This window comes from Anopheles aquasalis, chromosome 2 (genome assembly GCF_943734665.1).
Source record: "Anopheles aquasalis chromosome 2, idAnoAquaMG_Q_19, whole genome shotgun sequence".
NCBI classification, from domain to species: Eukaryota; Metazoa; Arthropoda; class Insecta; order Diptera; family Culicidae; genus Anopheles; species Anopheles aquasalis.
The window spans coordinates 66518147-66543146 of NC_064877.1; the positions used below are offsets into that span (position 1 = coordinate 66518147).

The following is a 25000-nucleotide window of genomic DNA, read 5'->3' on the forward strand; positions in this document are numbered from 1 at the left end:
CGGTCCCAGTACTGATCGGCGTGTCGTACGCATCGTTGCCTGGCGTCAATTGCAGCGGTACACGCGGTGCCGGACACCGTGGACCGTGGATAGAGTACCACGATGGGGACCATTAATTTCCATAAATCAGTACGTCGTTAAGCTCCCGGGTTTCGGAATGCCAACTCCGCAATTGTGCACCAACAACAGCAAAGAGACGGAGAAACGGAGGAAGAGAGAGAGAAAGTGCAGAAATGATGGTCTCTCTCCGGGGGCGGTGGAACAACATTCAAGAGACAGCACTAATTAGCCATTAAACGCCAACACGGCCTCGGATTTGGGAAGGTTCGGTCGTCCCGGAACAGCACAGAGCCCGGGGTTGCAGGCGAGCTCGCGTGCCTTAAATCAAGCAGATAGTCGAGTGTCGCGCACTCGATTGCCCGTTGACTGGCAAGGGTGTCAACCGTATAGGTCTCCACCAACCGATCAAGATGTCATCCGTTACCGTACGAACAGTCAGTGGCAGTCGCAGTCATCCCGGACGTGGACACAACTACATCTCTTGAAGCGACACTGCGCGAAGTGCGACTGAGTTCCACTGGGCGGCATCTTAACGTACGCGGAACAAGGAGAACGGAACAATCGCACCATAAAAACAACAAGCAGATGCAGATAAAATTTAATGAAAATGTTGAAAAACGATTACGACCCCGGCTCGCAGGCCTTGCCATTATTCCGGCTGTGTTTTCGCAGGCGAGCGTGCGACGGCCCTTGGCTCCCAATGGCTGCCGCTGGAGCTCCGGTAATGATGTTCGGATCCGTTGGTGTTGCCGTAAATTTTGATTATGTCCTCGCGCCCGGTCGGGGTCCCCACAGGTCCGGTCTCGCACTTAATTGCAGGGAGCAGTAGCAGGGAGTGGTTTCATTTTGCTGGGCCACCGGATGTCCTGCTGTCCCTGGAGTGAGTTCTTTTGTTTCTGTTTGGCTCTCGGATCTCGGAGCGCAACCGCTAATATGATTCCTTCCAAAAAAGTACATCAAACGGTACGAACGGGCAGCTGGACGGGTACTGGTGAGGACGCTGGCCCCTAAAATGGATGTTGAAGATCCTGCAACAGCAGCAGCAGTTAGTGAGTCAACGTGTTCACACTCGCTTCACTGCAGGCGTCGAGTGCGTGGTGTTTGGCTTGCAAATGGCTGATGGTTCGCTTGCCGGTCACTAACTTTCACGTTCGTAATGGCCGCACGCGCGCGCGCGCGCCTCTTGTTTGATGGCTAACAATGGACAACGATCCATATCTCGAGAGAGAGAGAGAGTGTAAGCTGGAGAAAGAACGTCGTCCTCCAACTTTATTGTACGTCCGGACACGAGGACCAGAAATAGGTCGCACGTACCTCGCGTGGCGTGGCGAACCATTTGTTAAGCTTACCGAGCGGTACTCATTAAGTGTTTCTTGGCAAATTCAAAGAGAGCTCTAGCTGATTCATGACTTCTGCCCCACACGTTCTATCGCGTCGTACAATGACCTAGGTCCGTTTTGAGTATTCCAACTCCAACTCATTCACTATGTGCCGAGAACGATTCTCAGATGGTTTTCTAATCCTACAAGTGCCTTAGTCAATGATCACCAGCATCCACTGCCGCGAGTTCTGGTGTACAGTCGCCGCCCCGATAAGCTGCTAACACATTCGGCACCGAGAAAAGGAAGAAAATTAAATGTTTAAATTATGACCCCTTTGTCTATTCCTCTTTCCGCAACCCATTGTTCTGGATGCAAACAACATTGAGCCATCCTTTCGCGACCGATCGACTTTAGCGATGAAATTATTAGTTTCGACGCTCCAGACACACCAGACGGCTCTTCGGGAATCGGAGCGACTGCGTGCTTACCGCAGGTCCCTTGTGGTACGGTGGTTTGACTTCAAAGTTTGTGTTCTGTCCCCACGACGACCGAAACTTCCCGGCCACGGGTGACCGGTTCCTCGGCCACGGGATCGAAGCGAAATACGAGATGACAAGAAAAATGACCTCGATGTCACGTTTAGGCGACAAAGTTGGGGACAAGCAGGGTCCGTACCGTCGTCGACGTCCGCGTCGCGTCGTCGTCGTTTTCGTTCTCTTCATCTTTCGTTAAGACCCGAGAGTGTCCCGAGTATCGAGCACCTAGCACCGAATCACGTTCGACTTTCCATATTTTTTGCCTGTTCCCTTTCCTCCCATTCGATCGCTTCTTTATAGTCCTGCTGGGTCCTTGGTCCGATCGAGCGCCCCCGATACCCTTGCTTCCTTGTCTCGGCTAAACTTTATTGCCATAATCGGATTAGCTGGTCTGGACGTTTGGTGTGTTTTCGTGTCGTTCCTTCGTTCCGTTCCTTCGTGCGTTCGTTCGTTCAGGATTCCCAGGGTTCCCGGAGGAGCGAGACAGGTTCTTCTTCCACGATCTTGCCCACTTTCTTTCGGTTTCGCTTCACCTTCGACGATGCTTTTTAAGCTGGGGATTTAGTGCTTTGGTTCGCATCCCGCATTGCCTCGCATCGCACTCGCCACCACCACCACCACCACAACGCATCGCTCCTCATTAGACATAATTTCCTGGGCCTTCATCTATCTTCATTCGGTACGGCTACGGTGAAGCCACGGCAGAGGATCAGCGTCAGGCTAAGCACGCCACGTTGCTCGAGGAACAACGAGGACCGAATTCGCGTCCAAATCACGCCATTCGGTTCGTTTTTTGGTTGCTCAATTTTAAACGGTTGTTATCCTCCTCCTCCTCCTCCTCGTTCTCGTCCTCCACGATACCTGATACCCGGGACCTGGAGCTATGACGGAGAAAGAGGTATTTGGTGGTTGATTAAGCTAATGTTTCGGTTGAATTTAGCAATCCTTTCCAGGCCAACTAATTAGCCACGCCAAGACGCTCAACTGCGAAGCGAACTGGGCACACGAAATGCGAAATTTAATGGGAGACCTCGGTATGCGATGCGTGATCGGATAAGGAGCCCACTAATCCCTGGTGCTGCTTTCGGACGATCAATAATCCCCATTAAAGGGGGGGGGGGGGGGGGGATAAAGCTCCAACAACACTCTGGTTTCGTGTTTTTTGTAAAGGTTTTGTTCTCTTTATTTAGCGAATCGATTCATCGGACAAAAAAGACGACTTCTTACTCACTACGCCTACAGAACGATGCTCGCGTGTGAATCACAAATAACTTACTTCGAAAAAAATTAAGTATGAAACTGGTTGGCTTACAACGCTATAGAGCATCGATCGATCGAACGGATCGATGCTGCCGGACGCTACCTAGCACAAGGACTCTACCTAGCGAACCGCTACGCCTAAAGGTTGTCTGATGAACTACAAGTAGGACCATGTCACCTAACCTTATCAGATAAACCTTAGCTTAAGACCACTAAACCTCTAGAACCAACCACATTCGGCGAGGATTGGAAGGGACCGGATGGTGTAATGTACAGCAGAAGCCCGCGATAGGCCCCGGTTCTCCTCGACACTCACTCATCCTCGACCGGCAGTGGTTGGATTGTTAAATGCAACAACGAACATGCTGGACAGAAGTCGATACCTATCGGTTCTCGCTCTCTCACTTTCCGTTTGTTTTTCCTCTCTTACCTATCATAATGCTTCCTATTTTCCTGTTTTGTTTCCTTCCAATTGAAATCTACACACAGCACTCCAGGGGGGATTCCCCGGAAGCGGACGTGCTTACACAAGTCTAGACTACGGTTTACGAATAGGATTAAAATCTAGGGACGATTCCTTAGCTTCCTTACCTTACCGATAGATATCACTAACACTGCGCCGATTATCGGCTGCTTAGTACAAAGAAACAGGGCATAGTAAACACACTAAATGTAGAGAGAGAGAAAGGGAAACGAAGCGTTACCTAAACTGTTTCCTCAACAAAAAAAAAATCGCTGTACACTGTTGGCGACCTGGACCACCACGGGACCTGGTGCGACCGAACGTATCGTATTACTCGTTCCTGGCGCGCTGCTGCTGCTCTGGAACAATCGAGCAGAACAGCACGGGACCTACAACCTAACTGGAAGAGTCTTACCACCTAGTTCCCTACACGCTAGAGCAGATCATCGGATTCGAAAGGCACGGGCTGGCTGCGCACGGACTAACCCTAACGCACTATCCACTAATACCACTTAGCTTACCTACACTCGGTTGGAAGATTGGACCGTTGGAACTCGGTACGCGTTCACCGCACACAGTACGACACTTTGTGTCGAATTCAGATCAGGGATCACCGAGGTCACCACCGTTCAGGTTCATGATCAGGATCAAAGTCTTCGAGAACTCCGGGAAGCCTTGTGTCAGGTTTTTGTACAATTCAATTATGGACCCAGCTAACGTCGCATAATGTCCTCTATGCTGAAGCCCGTCTTCCTCGGTGGTGCTGCTGCCGGTGGCGGTGCTTGCACTGTTCCGATACTTCCTGATCCAGACACCGCCGTACTGCTGCTCGGTGTCGTCGATGAGGAAGACGACGTGGACGACGACGAGGAAGAGGAGGAAGAGTGTGTTTTCGAGGATCCCGTCGAACTGCCGTGGGACGGTGGATGGTGTGGTGATGGTCCGGTGCTACTGCTACCACCGGTGGCTGATGCGGCCAGTGCCACGGGAATGTTGGAAAGGCTGGCGAGATTCATCGGAACGGCCATCGTGCTGAGGGCTCCGAGTGGTGCCGGTGGGCCACCAACACCAACCGATTGTGATGCCGGTGGTGGTGGAGGCGGTGGTGGCAGTAGATGTGGGGACAGAAGAATGGGCGAAGTGGACGGTAGTGACTGAGATGAAAGGACGGACATGCCGGGATCACGGTGCGGTGAGTCAGGTGGTGGTGCTTTGTGATGATCGCCACCGTCCACCACCGACAAATGGTGACTCTTCAGATGACCTCGACCACCGTTCGGTGCCAAGTGAAGCGGCGTTGGAGCAGCTGTCGTCGGAGATCCCAACAGTGCCCCTCTGGCGGCCATAATCGGATGCGGTTCACCATCGGGACCCATGGCGCGCTTACGCAGCGGGATGTGATGACTGAGGAATCCACCACCGCCCAGAGGCATACCGGTCACCGATGGATGATCCATCAGTCCAGCGCTCGTGATGGTAGCCGACGCTCGGCCGATCAGTCCCATCTTGTGGTGCAGATCACGCCGGACATGCAACATCGGAACGAAAACATCCGGTGGGTGTGCCGCTGCCGCTGGGTGTAGCAACGATGCATCCCGGGGATCATGCTCACCGCCGAGTGGTGCCGGTGGTGGATGCATCGAACCAGCCGGATGATGGTGTCCAGCGGATGCCAACGAAGAGATCGGTGCCGGTTGACGATCGTACTGCTGCGGACGCATCGTGTACGGACTCTTGGAGCCCATCGGTCGCTCGTGATGGCACTGGACGACGGGCGTTGGATCCGGTTCGTGGTGGCCCGCCACACTTATCAGGTCGTCTTCCTCTTCTTCCTCCTCTTCGTCCTCATCGTGCTCGCGGTCTCGGTCACCGTTTCGACGAGCCCGGCCCGGTTCATCTTCACGTTCCTCATCGTCCAGTTCCGCCGATACGGGCATGTCCATCGGTGGTGAGAGCGAACGGTTCCGTGGACCAGCCGGCGAATGGACCGGTGAATCCACCTCCAGCACACTCTCGTCCTCATCCCCTTCGTCCTCCCCATCGCTTAGCTGATGGCCATCGTCATCGACACCGACGTCGAGCGCCTCGGACGGCACATCGCCGACCGTGTGCGTGAGGGCGTGGCGCCGCAGGTCACAGTTCCGCCGGAAGACCTTACCGCACGAGTTGCACTCGTACGGCTTGTGGTCCGTGTGCGTGAGGAGGTGCGTCTTCAGGTTCGAGCGCTGGTTGAAGCTACGGTTACACACCGGACACTTGTGCGGCGACTCCTCCATGTGCAGGATCTTGTGCACGGCCAGTGTTCGCGACTGGCAGAAACCCTTGCCACACTCGGTGCATTTGAAGGGCTTTTCCTTCGAGTGGATGTATCTGCAGGGAGAAGGAGAAGAAGAAAAAAATGTGGCGTTAAGTTTGAGAAGTAAAAAAAAAAGGGGTCAGATTACATTTATTACGTCTGACGAGATCGCTCGAGTGAGTCACACCCTCCCCCAGCGATGCAGCCATAGTTATGGCACCTTTGACGTGACAATCCAAGTCCCTTGGGAGGGTTTACAGAAACTTCTCGGAGCCACTGATGGCCCCAAAATAACACATGTACCGAGCTTCCAGCAACATTTCCTTCCTTCCTTCTTCTATCTCCATTGCTTCCATTAATCCTCTTCTGGAACTGCTGGTTCGAGCTTTCCAACCAACAAAACATCACAGAAGCAGCAGTCCCGGGAACCATGAAACCAAGGAGCGGTTACACCATCAGGCCAGTGTTTCCGTACCCCTCGATCGAGGAAAGAAGGCCACAAGAGGTGGAGCACGAATGGTTGGACGAAATATGTCGTTGATTATTTATCTCATCCGGCCCCAGCATCAAGATCCCAAGGCAAGGAATATGCAAGCACCCATCACCGAGTCCCCGCTATACCGCAATCATTCCGTCGATTTGCTTCTAAAGCACCAACCAGGCTGGGCTGAGTCGTGTCCTCGAGGTTCTAGCAAGTTATCGGCATCGGCAACAGCATCGTTGCATCGTGTCTCACTTTCCTGGCACCGATATCAGCGCCATATGCTTGCTTTCCGTACCTATCATTGTCGGTCGGTTGGTCGGTTGGTGTGGAGAGCTCCTTCCTCGATACTCGACTTGTGCCGTGCCGTGCCGTGCTGAGGGCTTTCCTTCCATTCACAGCGCATGGAGATGCTGTCAACAGCCTGGAGGACCGGTAGTGTGCCCTGGGAGTGGTGGTACGGCAGCTGGGACGGTCTGTGTTTTGTGGTTGTTGCTTCCACTAAATGATATCGAAACATGAAACCACCGCGCAGCGCACGCTATCGAAGGGAAAGGGCTCGTGGTCTCGTGGTATCTTCCCGAGCGTGGTTGCCAGCCACTATCGTGGAAGCACACGGCCAAGAGGTACACGCTCGCTTAGTATGGCCAGCGGCGAAATGAAGAAAGACGAACGCAAACACAAAACACAAAAGACCCGCACCTTCCAGAGTTGGCTAGAGTGATGCATCGATCCGTTGGATCCATGGTGAAGTCCAAGTACTGGCACAAGAAACAATCACGACGAAGCCATCCAGGAAGAGGGAAAAATGGGCTCTCGAAGGTTCATCGATGGGGCGTTCTTCGAAGGGAAAAACCAATTCGCTAAGATGGTGAGTCCGGCCGGTTGCTGCTGCTGGTTGACTGGCTGACTTCAACACGGTAGTCCAACTTGGCTCGGATTCTTACCGTGCACTATGCACGAACACGCAACAGAAGCACAACCATTCCAGGCTCTAGCACACAGGGCAATCTGTTTGTTCACGATTCCTGAAGGAAGTTGCCACGGAAGCGGCTGTGCTCGAGCGTCAAGCTTTGCCTCTAGCCACGGGTTCGGCGTAGCACCAGAGCTGCAGCTGCCGGTGCATCAAACGGCATCGATACTGCATTAATGAATGGCAAATATTGGCTGCACGCTAGACCGGAGTCTTTGCGGTGCGTTATGCTTGCAGTGCGAGCGACTATGGTGGCGTGTTTCTAGTGCTACACTGTTGCTGCTGCTGCTACTAGGAATTGCAGACAGCAAATTGGAAAAATATTTGCAGAACGAGCGCAGTCGCGCGTCACCAGGCGTCTGGCACGTGAATACTGTACTGTTGGCACAATGTGTGGATAAGCGAAAGCATACATTCCCAGCAACTCTATTAGATCAGCGCCACTGGATAACTAGCAAGCAACCGAAGTATCCAATTCCTGGGGATGCTGATGTGCAAAGAGTTTTCCCCCGGGGATTTGGGGAGACCACAATGTTCCAAGGACATCCTTTTCTAGGCACCGGAACCACCATTCAGTACTGGGCGTTGCGTAATTTAGTGGGCAATTTATGACAACGGCAGTAGCACTATTGTGGATGCTGATCCTCTTTTCTGCGCCTGGACACTGCAGTCCTCCGATCTCCTTGAGCGCGCTCGAAGGCCGGATCTCATTAGCGAAAACCCAACGCAAAAGATGGGGAGGTCTGGTGTAATATTTCATTCCCGGGCTCCAGTTCCAGGTCTCGTTGACAGCACTGCGTCGGTCTCTGCAGCAACGATGGCATGGTGGTGTTGGTCGCCCAAAACCCAAAGACCCCCAAGGCAATGATTTTGAAATTATGATAATAACACGCCATTATCAGCGTCATCAGTGTGTCAGGGATCAGGGTAGCAGTGGCAGCAGCAGCGGCAGCAATTCGGGAGCAAAACTCCTCTATCTGTCTTTGCTGGCCACGCGCAGACCACCGGATGGGTTGGCCATAAAATAAACATAATGCGCCGGAGCCTATAATGTCGGGCTGGTGGTGGAGCTGCTTCTAGCCTGGCTGAAGGACAAGCCAGTCGGACCCAACACGATGGTTAGTTTCTTAATTAGAGCGGTGGCAAGGAGATGGACGACACCGGCCACCGACCGTCCATGCCAGTGAAGACGATGGAGCTTCATCGCTGGTTCATTAAACTGAAGCCTTGCGTTCGTGGAATTCGCACAAACAAAACGTTGCAACACACATTAAGAGCCGTGCAGACTTCTGCTCTGGTTAGTGACAACGAAGAGCGTGAACGAAGCATCAGGGGACCCCACACCGACCGTGGTTCTGGGGACGTGAGAACTGCAATTCGCTGCAATTCGCAATGCAGTCCTCTCATCCATATTCGTCCCCATTACACGCCGTGTGACCTCGGGTGCGCGCGCGAGTCGCGAGATGGTCCAGTTGTTGTTTTTTGAGGAGCTTTTGGAAGGAGGGGAGGTTCACCAGTTGTGCCAACATCCGGCATGTTTGGGGTGAGTGATTGGCAGCTTGTGTTGCGACAGCGAAACGCGCTAAAGGGACATCATGGCCATGTCGGATGCACGCGCACGAATGAACACGCTGCGGATGTCCTGAGGGGAATCGATTGTGTGTTTTGGCCAATGCTGAGGTCACTTATCGTGAGGCGTATGTGTGTGCTGGTGTGTGCCGATGGCACCTGAGCAACGATGGCTGTGAGGTTACATCGGCGCCATGATCAGCGATGCACATAATTAAACACATTAAACAAACGTGCAACAAACGCCTTCTTTCCTATCTTCCTTTTGTTTCCTGCTCCTGGTGACTGGTGCTGCTGCGTTCGGTGAGCGTTAAATTAATTTGCAAATTGGGCTCCGCAGTAGCAACAACAGCTTTTTTTCGCTTCCCTTTAACTAATGAATTGTTAAACACGGATTGGATTAGCTCGAGGCGAACTCAATGACGACGACAGCACTGTTTAACATTTTGTGGCTCTGCAATTTAATTTGGAACCACAAAATGTATTTTACAGCATTATAAAGAGGAGGACTGTGTGTCCATTATCGGCTTAGCACCACCAATCCATCAAACGCTCCCCCCGGATGTTGCCACCAGCAACGTCGAATCGAATCGCCTGATGCTGCATTTACATTACTGTAAAGCACTGCATTTGGTAACTATTTACATAGTAGCTGTAGCTCGCTGGCTCGTTGCTAGGGCAGTCAGAACGTTAGCAGCAGCAGCTCGCCACTGCATTGCACTTCTGATCTGTGCTGACGGTATACGAATGAGGGCCAACGCCAGTCAGCTTACGGCAGCGACAGTCACATTGTTTTAATTACTTTTGTTGGTTCCCCCTCATGATGCCTTTCCGTGTGTGGTGCATTGCGGTGAAAATGGTGTACCAAATGTCCAGAATTGCCACGCCAAGCCGAAATGCTAGCTGGTACTGCAGCAGAGAAATGCGATTCGCTACGGTGACCCGGCCGTGGTGCTCGTGGCTCCCTAAATGGACTCAAGGGACTACAAATCCCGGTGCTATGCATACCACACCCATGCACAGAGCTGCACTGCTCCTTAGTGGCTGAATGTCGACGCAACAGCGTACACAGCGTACCTCCCAGGACGATGATGATGATGCTGTGTGTTGACTAATTCACCAGAGGCCACAACTCGAACGTCAACGAAAGCGCGAAAGTCGTTTGGTGTGAGGCAGGTTAGGGCTTTTTCGCGAATTGGTTTACTGTGGCCTGTGGTGCCGGTGGACGGTCAACTAAACATCAAACATGCCCGTAAGGCTCCATCGGTCCACTTGTGGTCGGTTAGCGACCTGGCGTCGAGCCATGATTAACCGAAGCCAATCATAATTAATGGAATAAATTGCGTCCAGGGGTTCGAGTTCGTCGTGCTCACCGGACCATATCGTGCTACCGGTTCTCGACCAGCTTGGAATGGAAACGACTGTACCGGCAGGGTGCCAATCGGAGGCCAATGATGCAACCACAGCACCAGCATGCGATACATACGTAGTCACTTTGCATGCATAATAATCTCGCTCACGTCGTTTTGCTCGTGGCACCGTCATGTCCGTCATTGCGATACTGTAGCGGCAGTCGTAGCTGGAGCAACAGTGTTGGCACCTGCCCCAGCGTGAAGTTCTACGGTTTCAAACCCAGTCAACACCCAGAAGTCATGCGGTGCGAACAACCATTAGCATCTAGCTTTTCACTTAGCCAGCGCATTGTTGGCAACTTTGTAGTGAGAGCGTTCAGCGTTGAGCGAGAGCCGTGGTGGTCAGTCTGTAATTCATCAATTGACGATACGATTGCTGGCATGCTGCGCACGGGGGTTTGGTTCCACTAACTCAATCGATCTACGCTTCGAAAACTCATTTGGCAGTGCTACAGAACTTGCCTGAAAGTGACGAAACCAGTTTCGACGGCTTAGCGGACGGAGTCTCTGTGCGAATGCGAACCGAAACAGGTTTCGTTCGTTCGTTCGTTAGGAGCGTTATCTTTATCGTCCATCGGCCACGACCACCACCACCGTCAGAATGGGGGAAACCAACCCCTTGCCTTCATCGAGGAAGCGACCGTTTGCCTGAGGAGTAGCTTCTTCCCGTTTGGAGGCCAGCGCCATCGCCGGATGTGCCGGATTGATATTCATGAGAGAGACCGCACGATGACGACCGCCCAGACTAAAGGCAACTAAAGGCTTGGCCAAAGGTTTAAGACGAGGTTGATCCAACGACTATAAGATGCTATCGGAATCGGCTTGGCTTTTTCTCCTTTCTTCGGCCGCAAGCGAACGCAACAGAGAGGCGAGTTCAATTGGGAAAATGCGAAGATCAAGCTGCTCTTAAGCTGGCCTGTAGCATGGTGTACCGGATTCTAAATGCGATCTGTCGCATCTTGGTAAGCGCTGAGAGTATATTGATCAACAACATGTTCAGTGTATTGCCCGATGTGTTGTCACTTGTTGAAGTTTCTTCCTCAGACTGCTCTAACTTTTTACCGACGCCATTCTCTTCCAATAGAGTGGAACTGGACACAATAGTGGAGAGCACTAACAGCAGTAGTAGCGTCATCACGATAACAGAGTCATCTCGCTTGTCACTCTCCCGTGACAGGTAAGCATCTTTGCGAGATGATGCCTGGTACGCCACTCAAAAATCACAGCAAACGTGCTGCAAGTTATGCGATGTACGCGAGGTATCTCCCACCGACCACTCTCTGCATGTTTGCAATTGAAATCATCTGCAAACAGTTCAGCCACTCAAACGATAATGCCGACTCGACGTCGACGCCGTCGCGTGAGTGGATCTGCTTCGTATGGAATTGTCTATTAATTGATTTTTCTGATCTCTTTGCTTGCGCTCTTTGGACGCGCCGTGGACGTGGAAAGTGCATCTTGGGGCAGCCCCTAGATTGTCTTCGGTTCCGCTCCCGAGGAAGGTGGAGCTTGAAGATCAGCTCGAGTGAAATCAATATTGGCGCTGACCAAACACACTTCAAACTCTCTGTCGTCATACACTGCGTGCGGTCGGTGGACGTCATTCATCTTCAACTGATGCACGACTCACGGAAAGGCAGAAGCAGCTCATTCTTGAGCTCGATGATGGCATCGTTGTTGTGTGGCCAGTGTTTTAACCTTTTCGGTGTCTCGTGTGAGAGAGAGGCCGTTATTCCAGTCTATACAAAGCCGTTGACAACTGCCGCGGGATCGCATACGAGCCGGAGATTAAAGCGTCGAGCCCGCCATATTCAAACATTACGTCGACTCCACACTTGTGTGAACAGTCCTCTCCGCTATCCGATCTCCAAGTCCATCCATCCAACCCTGAGAACCGAAGCCTTTTCGGGGCCAGTCAAGTAAATAGAAACTCTCTCTCCCCCTCTTCCGCTCGCTATCTCTGTCGCTAGCTTCCTCCCTCTCTCGGTCACCCTGTTTATGCTCGCACGGGGCGCATGAGTTATGGTTTGATCCTTTTCGAAATTTTATGTCTATAATTTGATTGAAATAACAGCCCACCTCCCGTAACCTCGGAACTGGTTAAAAGAGTTGTTCCAAGGGTTCTAGGCCATAAATCAATACCGGTGACCGGGTGCGGGGGCCCCTGGGAGGTCGTCTAGCCGGGCCGAGATTTAGCGCACCATCCTAGACTCATTAGGGCGTTTGATGTTTTGACGGGTTTCTAATAAAAATTTATGCTAAAAGTGGCTTGTTAAACTTTATGACCTGCGCCGCAGACGTCTCCGAGAGTGCCGAGGAATGGAGGCAATTCGGGATTCTGTTGAGAAGGGTTAACGACGGTGCCGGCACTGACACGTCAAGGTGACAGTTGCGCGAAGTAGAAATGACCACGAGAGAAGAGCCGCTTGGCAAATCCTTCGATGAATACATCAATCCCTCCGAAATAGCGATCGAGAGAGCGATCGTTGATGCCATTAATCTGCCATCGGTCCTCCTGCCGCCTTCCCTTGCCACGAGATCGTTTCCTTTTGCAATCGTCACCACCGGGGAATGATTGTAGAAAATAAATAAATAATCGAAGCGAGTCCCAGCTCCGGATCCGATCCGGAATAAATTGTGTCTCTCGCGTGCGCTTGGGAGCGCGCCGTGGACTCTCATTTGCACACACGCTCACACCGCGATGCCAATATCTTGCCGACATCTTTCGCGGCTGGTAATTAGCATAATTAAGCGATACGAGCCGCCACAGCGGTTGGCCATAATTTATATCAACGTTTCAGGTCACTGTTGCTGCTGTTGCTGATGCTGCGGCTGATGCTTCTGCTTCGCGTCTTTTTCCTCACCCTTTCTTCATTCGTTTTTCGCTTTCGACCGAGGTGAGTTTAGCAGGTTGCAGAGCATAAAGAAGCGAGGAACAAGTGTCACCAGTTGGGTGCCAAGAAGGAGCGTTGTGAACGTTGCTGCAGTTTAGAGCGGACTTTCAGAGAAACTTCTCACGTTAAACGGGCATGAAACAGGTCTTGCGCATCTCTTCGAAGATTTTTTTCTGGACGGTGACAGTCGTCCTGCAGTGTCTCATAATCCCAAAGAGAGTTTCTTATTTATTGGCCTCCAACCACCACGATGGATGTCAACAAAAAAAAACTTTTTGGAAGCTTTTTATGGTGCGTTCTTTTTCCGATCGGAGATTTCGAATAAATCTTCCCTCCCCGAATGTGCGCCATCGCCATAGAGACCTTTGCGATGATGCAAAATATGATCATAAACGTCCTCGAAAAGTGAAGGCTCATAAAGCTAAGTTGAGAGCGCGTGTGAAACGATTTATGGTCCCAGGGATTGACCATTGGAGCGGCCCGGCAAGCGTGTGCTTTCTAGGAAATAGCGTCTCCGAACGGACATCCTGCGCCGCAATTATCGCCGTGATGCAAAATGTCTCGGTCCGCTCCGAGGTGGAGCGGATCGTAAAGTGCCGTGGCCGCAAGGATCATCGATCGTGATCGCGCCGAGAGATGATTTATGTGTGTGAGTGTGTGGGAATGGATGCGAAACGCCTCGGGGATCGGATGATCGTCAGTTCGCCCCTCTTGAAGGTTGATGCGATGAGGATCAGATTGATGTATAATCAAGCATTAGAGCATTAGAATCTCGCTCCTTTTTATCATGCTAAAAAAAAACAGAACTCCGCTGGACCACTGTGGTCACACGAAGCGAAACATCAATTTCCAAACCCGAAAAAAGCCCCAAAAATCTCATAAAAACCGCTCCAGACTCGCTCGAACCGACTCGATGGCATCTTTGCGTTTTCAAGGTCCACCGTTTGGTTCTTCTTTCGCACGGAAATGGATTGCGCGCAGCGTCTTCGAACAGAACTGTCTACGCAGCACGCCAGGTATCTTCGCGTCAAGTTTGCGGCTGCGACTGGCGAGACAGAACTTGTGTTTTGTGCTGTGGATTCCCTCCGATTCTCTGATTGCAGGGTTGCCGAGAGACTGAAACCGAACCGAAATTATTGCTCGCATCGTCTCACCGTCGGCCAGACACGCGAGGATACCGCGTCCGAGAAAAAGGAGATGAAACCGGAACACACCAGGGCACAATAAGGGCCTTGGGCAAAACGGATCCTGAGGCGACGCGCCATCGGCACGCCATCTTCTCGACATTTGATTGCATTTTGCGGTTTTTGCCAATCCGCCGGTGGGGCCGATTTCGGAGTTGTTTTGGAGTTCGATTTTTATGACACGGATTACATTTACCTTTATCGGTGCCGGTGGTGCCGATGGTGGTCTCGGGAGGTCATTTGGACGCTGGCTTGATGTTGACGCAAAAGTTTGCCAGCAAAATGTGAAGCCCGGGCCACGAGGCGTTTACGAGCCCCCGTTCACGTGTGGGGGTGGGTGCAGGGGGGCAGCTTTGTGGTTTGACAATAACCGGTACCGGCATAACCGTTTTATGGCTCGTAGCAATCGCCCCTTTGCCTGCAGAACCCACTTTTGGTCCGCAATTTTTGTTTTTTTGGCACATAAACTCCCATTTAACCTCCGCGAGAGATCATCAAGTTAAAACTCGATCCATGAGGCGCAGAGAACGTGGCCTGACGCGATTTGCTGAAGCTTAATAACACTCGAGGGATCATCATCACCATCCGAGGGGGGGGGGGGATCCCTTGAGACGAAAACCGTTTTCTACGCTTCGCTCCGATCGAAACGAGTTCTGGGCAATTTGTTTGGTCCAGCAAACACCTGTTTCTGGGCTGCTGCTGATGGGTATTAGAGGCCCACCATTTGGGCTGCCAACAATTACTCTCAATCAGCAGTTGAAGCTAAAGTGTGAACTGTTGAGAATCGGTAATTGATTACTAATGAGAGCTCCAAATGCTAGACAACCTCCCAGGGCACCCCCCTAGAGAAGAAGCAACACATTGGGGCATGAAATGAAGCTGACGGTGCAGCTTCCCTTCTAATGGTGTCGAAGAGACAGCACACAGAAGAAGTGTACGAGGATGAACCCAAAAATCGAAAACAAAAAAATAAAATGAAAACTAAATTTGAACTCCATTCGCTTCACACCATGCTGGTATGTTGTTGGCCACCTCGCTCTCGGAAAAGGATGGTTTGGGGTACGGATTCTGCGGTCGATTTGCTGACCTCGATCGATCGTTCGCTCGCTGGCTGGCTGGCCGCGCGAAAGACAAATGTTCGTGGCCCATGGCGGGCTTGGGCACTAGGCGGGCTCGGGCAACAACAATGGAATGGGGAGAATCTTGCGGAAAGGACCGGAGACCGAAGTACGTAAGAAGTGTAATTACGTACACCACCACCACCACCATCTGCGGCCACCATCGTCATCACCGAGCGACTAGACGACGACGGCGATCATTTGCGACGGTCTAATTTGGCTGCTGCTGCTGCTGGCGGGCGCCAATCGTTGTGCAGCGACTCCCGAGGCATTCCAGACTCCACCGGGAAAAGCTCGCTTTCCAAAGTCCTGGGGCGCGCTCTCGAAACGGACGAAGCAAAAGGGCGCAGTTCTTGAAATTAATCACCAACCAACCAACCGGCCGGGAAGAACCGGCAGGGAGCCCGCTCCGGAGTCCGATGATGAGTGTCTGCCAGCCCAAAATCACGGAATGCTTTTATGCTCGCCACTCGCCTGCGTCTGGGAAGCTGCGTGCTGCGTGGTGCTCTCGTTCTCGCTTCGCTTCACTTCGTTCGCTTCTACTCGCGCTCCGCGTCTTACTATTGAGTTGATTTCGATTTCGAGCGAGGCGAATGGTGCGTGAAACACAAAAACACATTCCAAAGCAGCTTCAGAGTGCCGGTGTGTTAGTGTGGATGCATCATTCCCATGGGATGGGGGAAGGGGAGGGCCAACATAACGTGTAGTTTGTGAGGTGAGAGGAACGGTTAATCATTAGCTTGCATGAAATTACTCATTACTGCGCACTGCGTTGTGTTGTGCGTGTTGGCGACGCGCGCGCGCAAATTCCACTTCGACATTCGGTCGGTCGCGTCGCGCCAGTTCGTCAGTGGGTGGCCCCCGGGGAAAAGGTCCCGAGAGGTGGGGAAAAGGTAATTATCACCGATAACCTCTCCACATTTGCGGGGGCCCTTTGCCGTGTCGACAATTCTGTTCGACACGCAAGCACCGAACCGGACCTGGGCATCCAAAAGAGTATCCCACGAGAATAGGGCGGTGGTGGCCACCGGAGGGAGCTGACATGCATAATTATGCCCAGTGCGTTCTCCAGTCGGGATGCGGTTACCCGGACCCCGCGTCGCGCTCGCCGTTCGATCGTTCGATGATGATTTGATGCTGGCAAAAAACCACATCGACCGCGGTGTGCGTGGCCATTTCGGTCACAATCTGCGTTGAGAGATGGCGACGAGAATTTGATGGATGATGCGTGCGTCTGTGTGCGCGCGCGAGCGAGGATGCAAGATGTCGGAGAATCCCGGGTTTGGCCCGGATCGGTTTGACGATCCGGCTGCCTCGGTCCGGCTGATGGTTAGACATCATCACCCCGGGGCCATTATGCAATTTTTCCTCCTTTTTCATGCTTCGGCCAACGGATGCACGAGCATACCTTTACCCAGTGCTGCTGGTGGTGGATGGATCGTGTGCCGGATATGCCTTTATCGGATGCCATCGCGATGCAATGCGGTCGGTGGAACGTTGGTGGTGGTTTTTTTTTTGGTGTTGGTGTTTTGGTTTCGCGGTCGCTGGGTCCCGGTAACCGATCGAATCGAAAGCCAAATGGGGAAGGGGACAAACACCACGTACGTACAATGATCGGCATTCATCAAGAGCAGAAGGGCCACGGACCTGGTGGTACCGTGGTCGTTTTTGTCGTTGCCTCATTCGATTTCTCGTCCTCGTGGACCGTCAGTGGCGTCGGATGGACGGACGAACGAACGGAAGGGAATGTTGCTGTTGCTGCTGGCATGCCATTGCGTTAATGGTGCATAATTCGTCCGAGGCCGAGCGACACGATGTCAAGTGCCATTGAGCGATTGCATTGCATCAGCGCCTATCAACCAGACAGCCCCTTGGGGTGCACTGGCAGGTTCCAGTTACGTTCCAGCAACAACAACAACAAAAAAAGCATGCAATAAACGGTGCTAGTGATGGTGGTTGCGAATATATTGATGTCATGTCCGTAGTAATGGCTACTAATGATGGAGAGGCAACGCAAGTAAGTAAAGAGACTCTTCTCTTCTTCGATTCCCTCCGCATTTAAGCATCCAATAAGTCGAGTCGAGTTGTTTTGGAGCATCGAACCTTCATTAACCTTCACCGCTTCGTTATTGTTACAACAACGTTGGGCGCACCCATTCCCTTTGACCAACTTCACTCAACAACAAAAGTGACAAGAGCCCAGTGTGGCGGCGCTTCCGTTCCCGCGTGGTACGGTGGACAAAAAAGGTGAAAAATTAATCAATCCACCGAGGGCCGGGGGAATGTGTGGCTTTACCTGGTCCATTTGATCGATCCGTCACTGTCACCAGCCTTTTGGCATCATCACTGGCGGCGGACGGACCAGGACGACGATGGTCCTTGACGGGCACCCGGTATACACCATCACCACGATCCGGTTCGTCCGTTGACCACGGTTGATAAATGATTCCATTTGGCCAGACCGACCACAAATATGGTGACGTCGTCGTCGCCGCGTCCGGCTCCCGGTTTGAGTGATTTCGGATGGCGGTGCATTCCGTGGGAACGTCATCGTTCTACCGTTCATCCCTCGCACCCGTCGCCGGATCTCTGCTCGTGATCTGTCATGAGGACACAGCGCCTGGCCGAGATGAGATGATTACATCTCGGGTGACGCTCTGGCCACTGGCGCACAAGGTAATCGAGCGGAATTAATCATACGCGGTAGCCGCGGACTGGCGAGGGGGGGGAGCTGAGGTTCTGCAACATTGTCCCCAGGACCGAAGTCAAGCCGAAGCCAAAGAATCTTTCCCTCTCTCTCTCTCTCTCTGTCCGTGCCAAAATGACCACTCTAGTCGCTAGAGGGTTCGCTTCATTTGCTGCTGAAAATACGCTAATGATTGACTGGATCCAGTGCATTAATCAATGACATGATCAGTGGAGCTTTCTCACATGTCGCAACGAGACACAGGCCCGCTAATGGAATCACATCGAACGATTCTCTCTCTCTCTCTCTGTCTCTCTCTCTTTTTCTCGACATCTCAGCATCTCGGCGTTCTTTTTCCCTCCTCTTGCCACCTCATACCCCTTCTTGCTGCTCATCACTACATTGCAATTGCCGGCGGTTATCTTATCTTCGGAAGCGCGGGGCTTCCGCGCTTGCCGGTGAGTGTCGAGTGGCCTTCTGTCAATTGAAAGGGGCTTTAGGGATGGGGTTTGAGGAGGCCTCTGGTTTTGAAATTGATTGACGAGCCGGAACGTTCGGAACGGTGAACGGTGAATATTCATTACGCAAAGTGCCGTTCCCGATAATTATGCATTCTCCAGCAAAGGGTGCTCCGAGGGTGCCATTCACTTGCGCGACGACGCCACTCCATTATCGATGGCCCAAGGTGCTCCTTGGTGCTCCTTTGGTGACACCCCTCCTTGGGGAGCTAATATCTGGGGCCAATTTAAAACTTTATGTCGATGCAGACTGATGGCAGCAGCTTCTAGGGAAGGCTTTTCGTGGACATGGGCATGACCAGACACAGAATGGAATGAAAAGAGGGCCGCAGCAACAACAACGAATGAACGGACAAAAGGTGAATGTAATGCACCGCAACAACAGCGCATACGAGGCTGACGTGCAAAATCATTATCATTATATGGCGTGTATTTGTGCATTTGGCCGCAAGTGATTTGTGGCCATAAATCAAAAAAATGCAGGTGGTTTTTTGTGCTCCACGAATATTGGTGGTTCGATTGTATTCGCCGCGTTTCTCGCGCCATTTTTTGGTTGCAGCAGCAGCCTCCATCTCTCTCTCGGTATCAAATTTCCTCTTTCGCGCGCCTGTTTCCTTCTTTTGCGGTTCTTCGGTTTGGTGCTTCATCGCCCCCGGGGTTGCAGTTTTGTGGCTGCGTGTGTTCCAACCACAGTTTCGTGCCACGGAACGTCCGTCACTCGATGGTCGCTTGCATGCATGTCGGAGGTTTTTTTTCAAAATTGTTTTTCGAAAGAATCTTTTCTTCCAGCAAACGGAAAACCAAACCACCCGTACAATGACCGAAAGTATGTTGTGTGCTGAGTCGTCGTCGTCATCGGCAGCAGCATCACACATTCGAAGACGCGCACACCTGACACTAAGGTGTCTAACGAGGGACCGCAGCGTCGTAAGAACACAACTCGCTAAAAGAGAGCCAGAATCGGAAGAACACAAACGCGCCGACCTGGCCGGCCATTCAGAATGTCACTAAACGCTTGTCGTCCGCAGCTTCCTTCGGTCGCAAGCCAGCGTCCGAAGACCGCGTACAGGAAGACCACCATCCATCCATCCGCATCCATCCATCTAGCTGCTAAATCCACTTTACGTTTCCTGTTGCGGGCCGCCCTCTTGTAAGCGCTTAAAAGCTGACAAGACCGGACCGACCGACCGGCCGGCACCGACCTGACAGCCAACCGATGACGCGGCCAAGAGTGAATGGAAAGGAATGTGTTAAATATAGCAACATAACACTAATTAATGTTATTTCTCTTTAATGTAGCCACATGCCGCGTCGCCGGAGCACCGTGAGGACGTGCGAGGCGAAGGACAAGGCACAGAGAAGAAGACGGAAAAGAAGCAGAAGCACTGGGGACTCGGAGCCCCATTCCATGTAAGGGAATGTTGTCCCTCCCTCGCACCCAAGCAGTGTCCTGCTTCTCCATCACCTCGAACCAAGCGTAGGATGTCTTCCAAGCCCCTTGCGTTGAGGGCACAGAACTAGAACTGTCAAAAGTTTTACAAAAGTCCGGGCCCTGTCCAACGCACGCACGCATGCGAAAAGTGTGATTATTTTATCGCCGTTTTCGACTTCTAGTGAGTGATAGCATAGGGGAGGTTGAGTCGCGGAGAGATCAGACCTTTCTTCCATTCACTGCGAGAAGCCATCGAAGGAAGCATCACGCTAAGTGGACATTCCTGGCCACGGGAAGGCCTGGGCGATGAATAAATTATTCAAATCGAAGCCATCGAAACGTCGAAATCTCTGACGATCTCGGAGTCTGCCTCGGAGCCCCTGGCCGCCCCGAGTGTCGTCCAGCTCCACAGACCCTCCACGCCCGCCAGCCAGTCGATCGGTTGTCGAAATGAGCGAAGCTATTAAAAATTCGTTTTCTTCGCTTCCTCCCGAGACGCCGGCAGAGACCGAGCTCCTCGAGAAGCATCTTCTCTCCTATGCAAATCAAATGAGCTGGAAACAGCCGGACGACAGCATGGCGCGCGGTGGTTCGACGCCCATCCTGGACACCCATTCCATTCCATTCCATTCCGGGTGGTGTTTGGAATGGTGGTACCAATGGCGGTGAAGAGACGAAGCAGCAAAATACAAAACACTTCCAGCCAGCCAGCAAGCCAGCAAGCCAGCAAGCCAGCAAGCCAACCAGCCCGTCAGCCCATTCAGCGTGTGACAACGTTGACGTTCAAAAACCCGGTCCATTCCCGGTGCCCATCCGGTGCGGCGGGGCCTGCTCGGTTGCCAAAGACGCTTATCGCAAACGCGAAGCCAAAGCGAACCGTTTATGATATTGTTTTCTAATGATCTATTGAATTTTAATGGGCAAAACTTCAAGTCGGCCGGGTCTCCCCTCTTTCTTTTCCTTCTCTCGCTTTAGGCAGTTTTTTTTCTGTCCATCATGCAATACACTCGCCGTCCCAGCTTCCCAAGATTCCCAAACTGGTGACGGGCTGGAACCCTTTAGCCGGCACCGGTCGCCAGCCGAGTTGTCGAGTGTCGAAAGTGACGCTCCGGTGTTGGGGTGAGACAGAGAGACAGAGAGACAGATAACAAGTTCCAATAAAAAATGTAGCACTGAACGCCCTGGCCCCTAGTAGACGCCTGGGAGAAGTTTACAGAAAGAAAAAAAAGACGCACCTCGACGGTCCTCAAGTGAGTCCAAGTTTGGGTAACAAGTTCTTTTATACTTTTTTTGTTCTCTGTTTCGATGGGAAGCTATTTGGCCAAAAAAGCACCTATCAATTGGAACCACGACAGTGGCAGATGCGCCCCCTGCTTGTTAAAGTGGCCCCCTTCGCCGGGTACCTGGCCTGACAACTTCCGCACTACGCGCCACTGAAGACATACGCAGAGAGAGAGAGAGAGAGAGAGAGAGAGAGAGAGAGAGAGAGAGAGAGAGAGAGAGAGAGAACGCAACGCACCCTTAAACTTCCACGTTCAACGTTCAAGAGTTTGCGCATATTTTTCCACACTTTTTGGCATAAAATTTGCATTCTCAAACTCCCGGCCCACCCCACCGGAACCCAAGAGGTTGAAGGGTTGTTTTTTGTTGTTCAATGCGTCGCGCGCACCTTTCACGCAAAACACGGAACGTGCTAATGGTTCGAGGTTCCAGAAGAAACCAAGGGAAATGCTGATGGCAAATGGGGCCCCGTTTTCCTTTCGGGGAAAAAATCTGTTGGGAAAAGTTGGGTCCGTTTCCCGTGAGCAAAACGCAAACAAATCACAGGAGAGGATGCGTGAAGCATAAAATACATAAAACCTTACTCTGGCGCTGGCTGCACTAGCGAACAGACGGGAGTTACCGGGACCATTACGGCAGCGGCGAGCGACGCCAGGATCGGCACGGACTTTTACTTAGCTCCTTTACAGGAAGACAGCCCCCCTGGAGACCCCTGGAGAGATTCTAGGCACGGGAGGGCGAGTCCAGAAGCAGAAGTCAAAAATAAAAATATTAAAACATTCCGGAAAAGGGAGATTGTTGGTCAACCATTACCCAGGGATGGTGGTGAAGGTGTTTTCCATTCTCCACAACTCTCCTATAGGTACCCAGAATGTGCTTCGAGAGCGACAACAGCTTTGACGATGTTGGCCCACAAACGCGTCAGAGAAGAAACGATTAGACTAATGGAAGGAAGTGAATCATCCTGCCTGACCAACGGTCCGTGGGGGAAAACTCATCCCATGGAAATCGGATACGCTCGACGTCCAGGGTACTAAGTGATTTGGAGTCAGCTATTGGAAAGGCGAGTGAGTTATACTCATTTACACACCCGGAGGGGCGCGAAGCTTCGAAAAACCTGTGCTGATGGACGCAGGAGAAGAACGAGCCGAAGCTGGCCACGATGAAGCTGCTGCCAGCCGCCTCGGGCCAGATTCAAAGTTTTATCGAAGTCGAAGAATCAATACGAGGTGGTCCGGTCCAGCAGACACCAGCGCTCAGCACTCGCAGGTCACGTCGATATCGTCGATTGCCAGAGCGGCGCAAAGGGAGTGGCCGCTGAAGTTAATTTTAAAATGTTACCGATTCGCTTCAGGGTCCCCGTGGCTTGCATTTGTTTCCGTTTCGCCTGTTCACCCACCGGTCCCAGTGTCGGGATGTAATTATATCGTCCACCTCAAAGGCGCACGTGAGCCGTTTACGCAACGGTGCCGCTGGCCTCCTTTCGGGTGGGAGGAAGCCACAATCGATTGCTCTGAAGGTTCTGAACTCCAACCGTGGCCATGTAGCTTCTCTGTGTTTTCTCCCTACCCCCCATTCATGCACGGGATCTTTAGGCCTCCAGCAAACGGAGTGGATAAAGTGAAAAAAAGTTCCTTGCGCTCTTTGCTTTTGTTCGCCAAAATTTCTCGACCCCTCTTTTCTCGGCACGGCAGCAGCAGCAGCAGCATACTGACGCACTGCAACTGCAACAAACAATCAGCCAAAGTGCACATCTAAAGAAAGAGGAGGAGGAGGAGATGGCCAACAGAGAACCAGGTTCCAGTTGGTTGTGTGCGGATGAAATTACAAAAGTTTCTTTTTTGTCGATCTGACGGTCAGGTTGGTGTTGTGGCAGGAAGCGGAACGGGAGAGTTGCACAAGGAATGCCAGGGAAATGCTAACCTCGGACAGTTCAGACAATTGGGGTCGATTGAGTTTTTCATTTCGTGCATTCAGCATTCCGCTCACGATCTTCAATTTCCCGCAGCGAACTAGTGGAGGGTGTTCTGGGGTAGTTTTCAGTTACGCCATTTCATATTCATTGTTCTGCTACCACGAACCATGTCAACGGTTACAACGAGGTAGCTCTTTTAAGATGTAACGAGACGAGAGCGACGATACAAGTTTCTTGCATAACATTACACACCTCGATGATCGATTTTCGGGTTTTCCCGGAGATGAATTCTCACTCTCTCACAACCCTCCCCTCCCATCGTCGACAACAGTTTGTTTTCGGTTACCCCAAAACGCAAATTAACGTTTCATTGCATGTTTTACAACCTATCGGAGCTCTGAAGTTGTGCTGTTGCGGCTGCTGCTGCTCCATGGTGCAGGCGAGTGAACAACATGATGATGAGGATGATGATGCACCAGTAGCATCGTCAGCATCGCTAGCAACAAGCTGCAACAAGCAAGATCGAGCAAGACCCTTCCTGGACCGTGGATTGGCCAAGACAAAGTTTTCCAAATGTTTCTTCGGTCCCCGAAAACTAGTCCTCGTCCTGAACTTTACCGGTGCTCGCTCATCCACAGCCATCTCCTGTACTGGTCTGCAATGGACCTCAAAACATGGGTTTGAACCATTCGCCTGGTGAACGTGTTCTTCCCTTGTTGCTGCTGCTGCTGCTGCTGCTGCTGTGGTTGTGTTGTATGTTGTGGTTGTTGAGCGAGTTGAGCGAGCTTGTGTCCGGATAACCAAATGAAAAGAGTTATCGACAAGCAGCTGACACCGCAAAGCGCACCCCGATGCACACTCCCTTCTCCTGCTGCTGGTTCGAAGATCATCAAACAAACTCTTCTCTTTTAGCAATTGGCATGTGCAGTCAAGTGGTGAAAACCAACCAATTTTCGAGTGCTGAATGTGTTAACAAGCGAGACAGCAGCAGCCGCAGCAGCAGCAACAGCAAGATCAGCTCGGTATCGACTTCGTTTGTGGGCGAACGTTCGTTTTCTGCAAACTTTTCTGCAATCGGCATACGCCAGTCGCCATCTCACTGGACTGACTTTACTGAGGACGTGGGAAATGGAAGATGAGGAAAAACCGGACCGGAAGACTGGACCAGTTTTGCGTATCCCTCGCGGTGGTAAATATTGATAAATCGAGTTCGATAAGACGGGCATCGCTCGTTCGTTCGCTCGATGCACGGCGATGGATGCACGAAAGAAGCGACCTCTGCTGCTTCTCGCTTCATCTGCTCGCGGCACAGAGCATCTGCATTAGCATATTAATGAGTGGCAACAGTGCAGTGGCGCAGGAAAGGGCCATTCGAAATGCAGGAACTCAATTAAAGCGCACGAAAAAGGGGTCCGCGAGCTCGCTCAGGGGCTTCTCAAAGTCAAACTTCCTTTTTCTTGTTGGCGATTCATCACGAGGAGCACAGGGAAGAGAGAGAGAGAGAGAGAGCGCGCGTGGAGACGCCACTAATTGGCAACTTTTTAATAAAATGGCCGACACCGTGCGAGCTGGTGCGTCATGTGCGAACGGAGTGACAGCT

The 25000-nt window shown here is 52.0% G+C and overlaps 1 protein-coding gene across 1 annotated transcript in view; it reads right to left on the reverse strand.

Moving 5' to 3' along the window:
• Positions 1–3099: 3099 nt before the first annotated feature.
• LOC126571098 (protein bowel) overlaps positions 3100–25000 on the reverse strand; it is a 41977-nt gene continuing 20076 nt past the window's right edge. The window contains exon 3 of the mRNA XM_050229365.1: positions 3100–6011. Coding sequence (XP_050085322.1) covers positions 4355–6011 — 1657 coding nt within the window. The 3' untranslated portion in view covers positions 3100–4354. The remainder of the gene's footprint in view (positions 6012–25000) is intronic.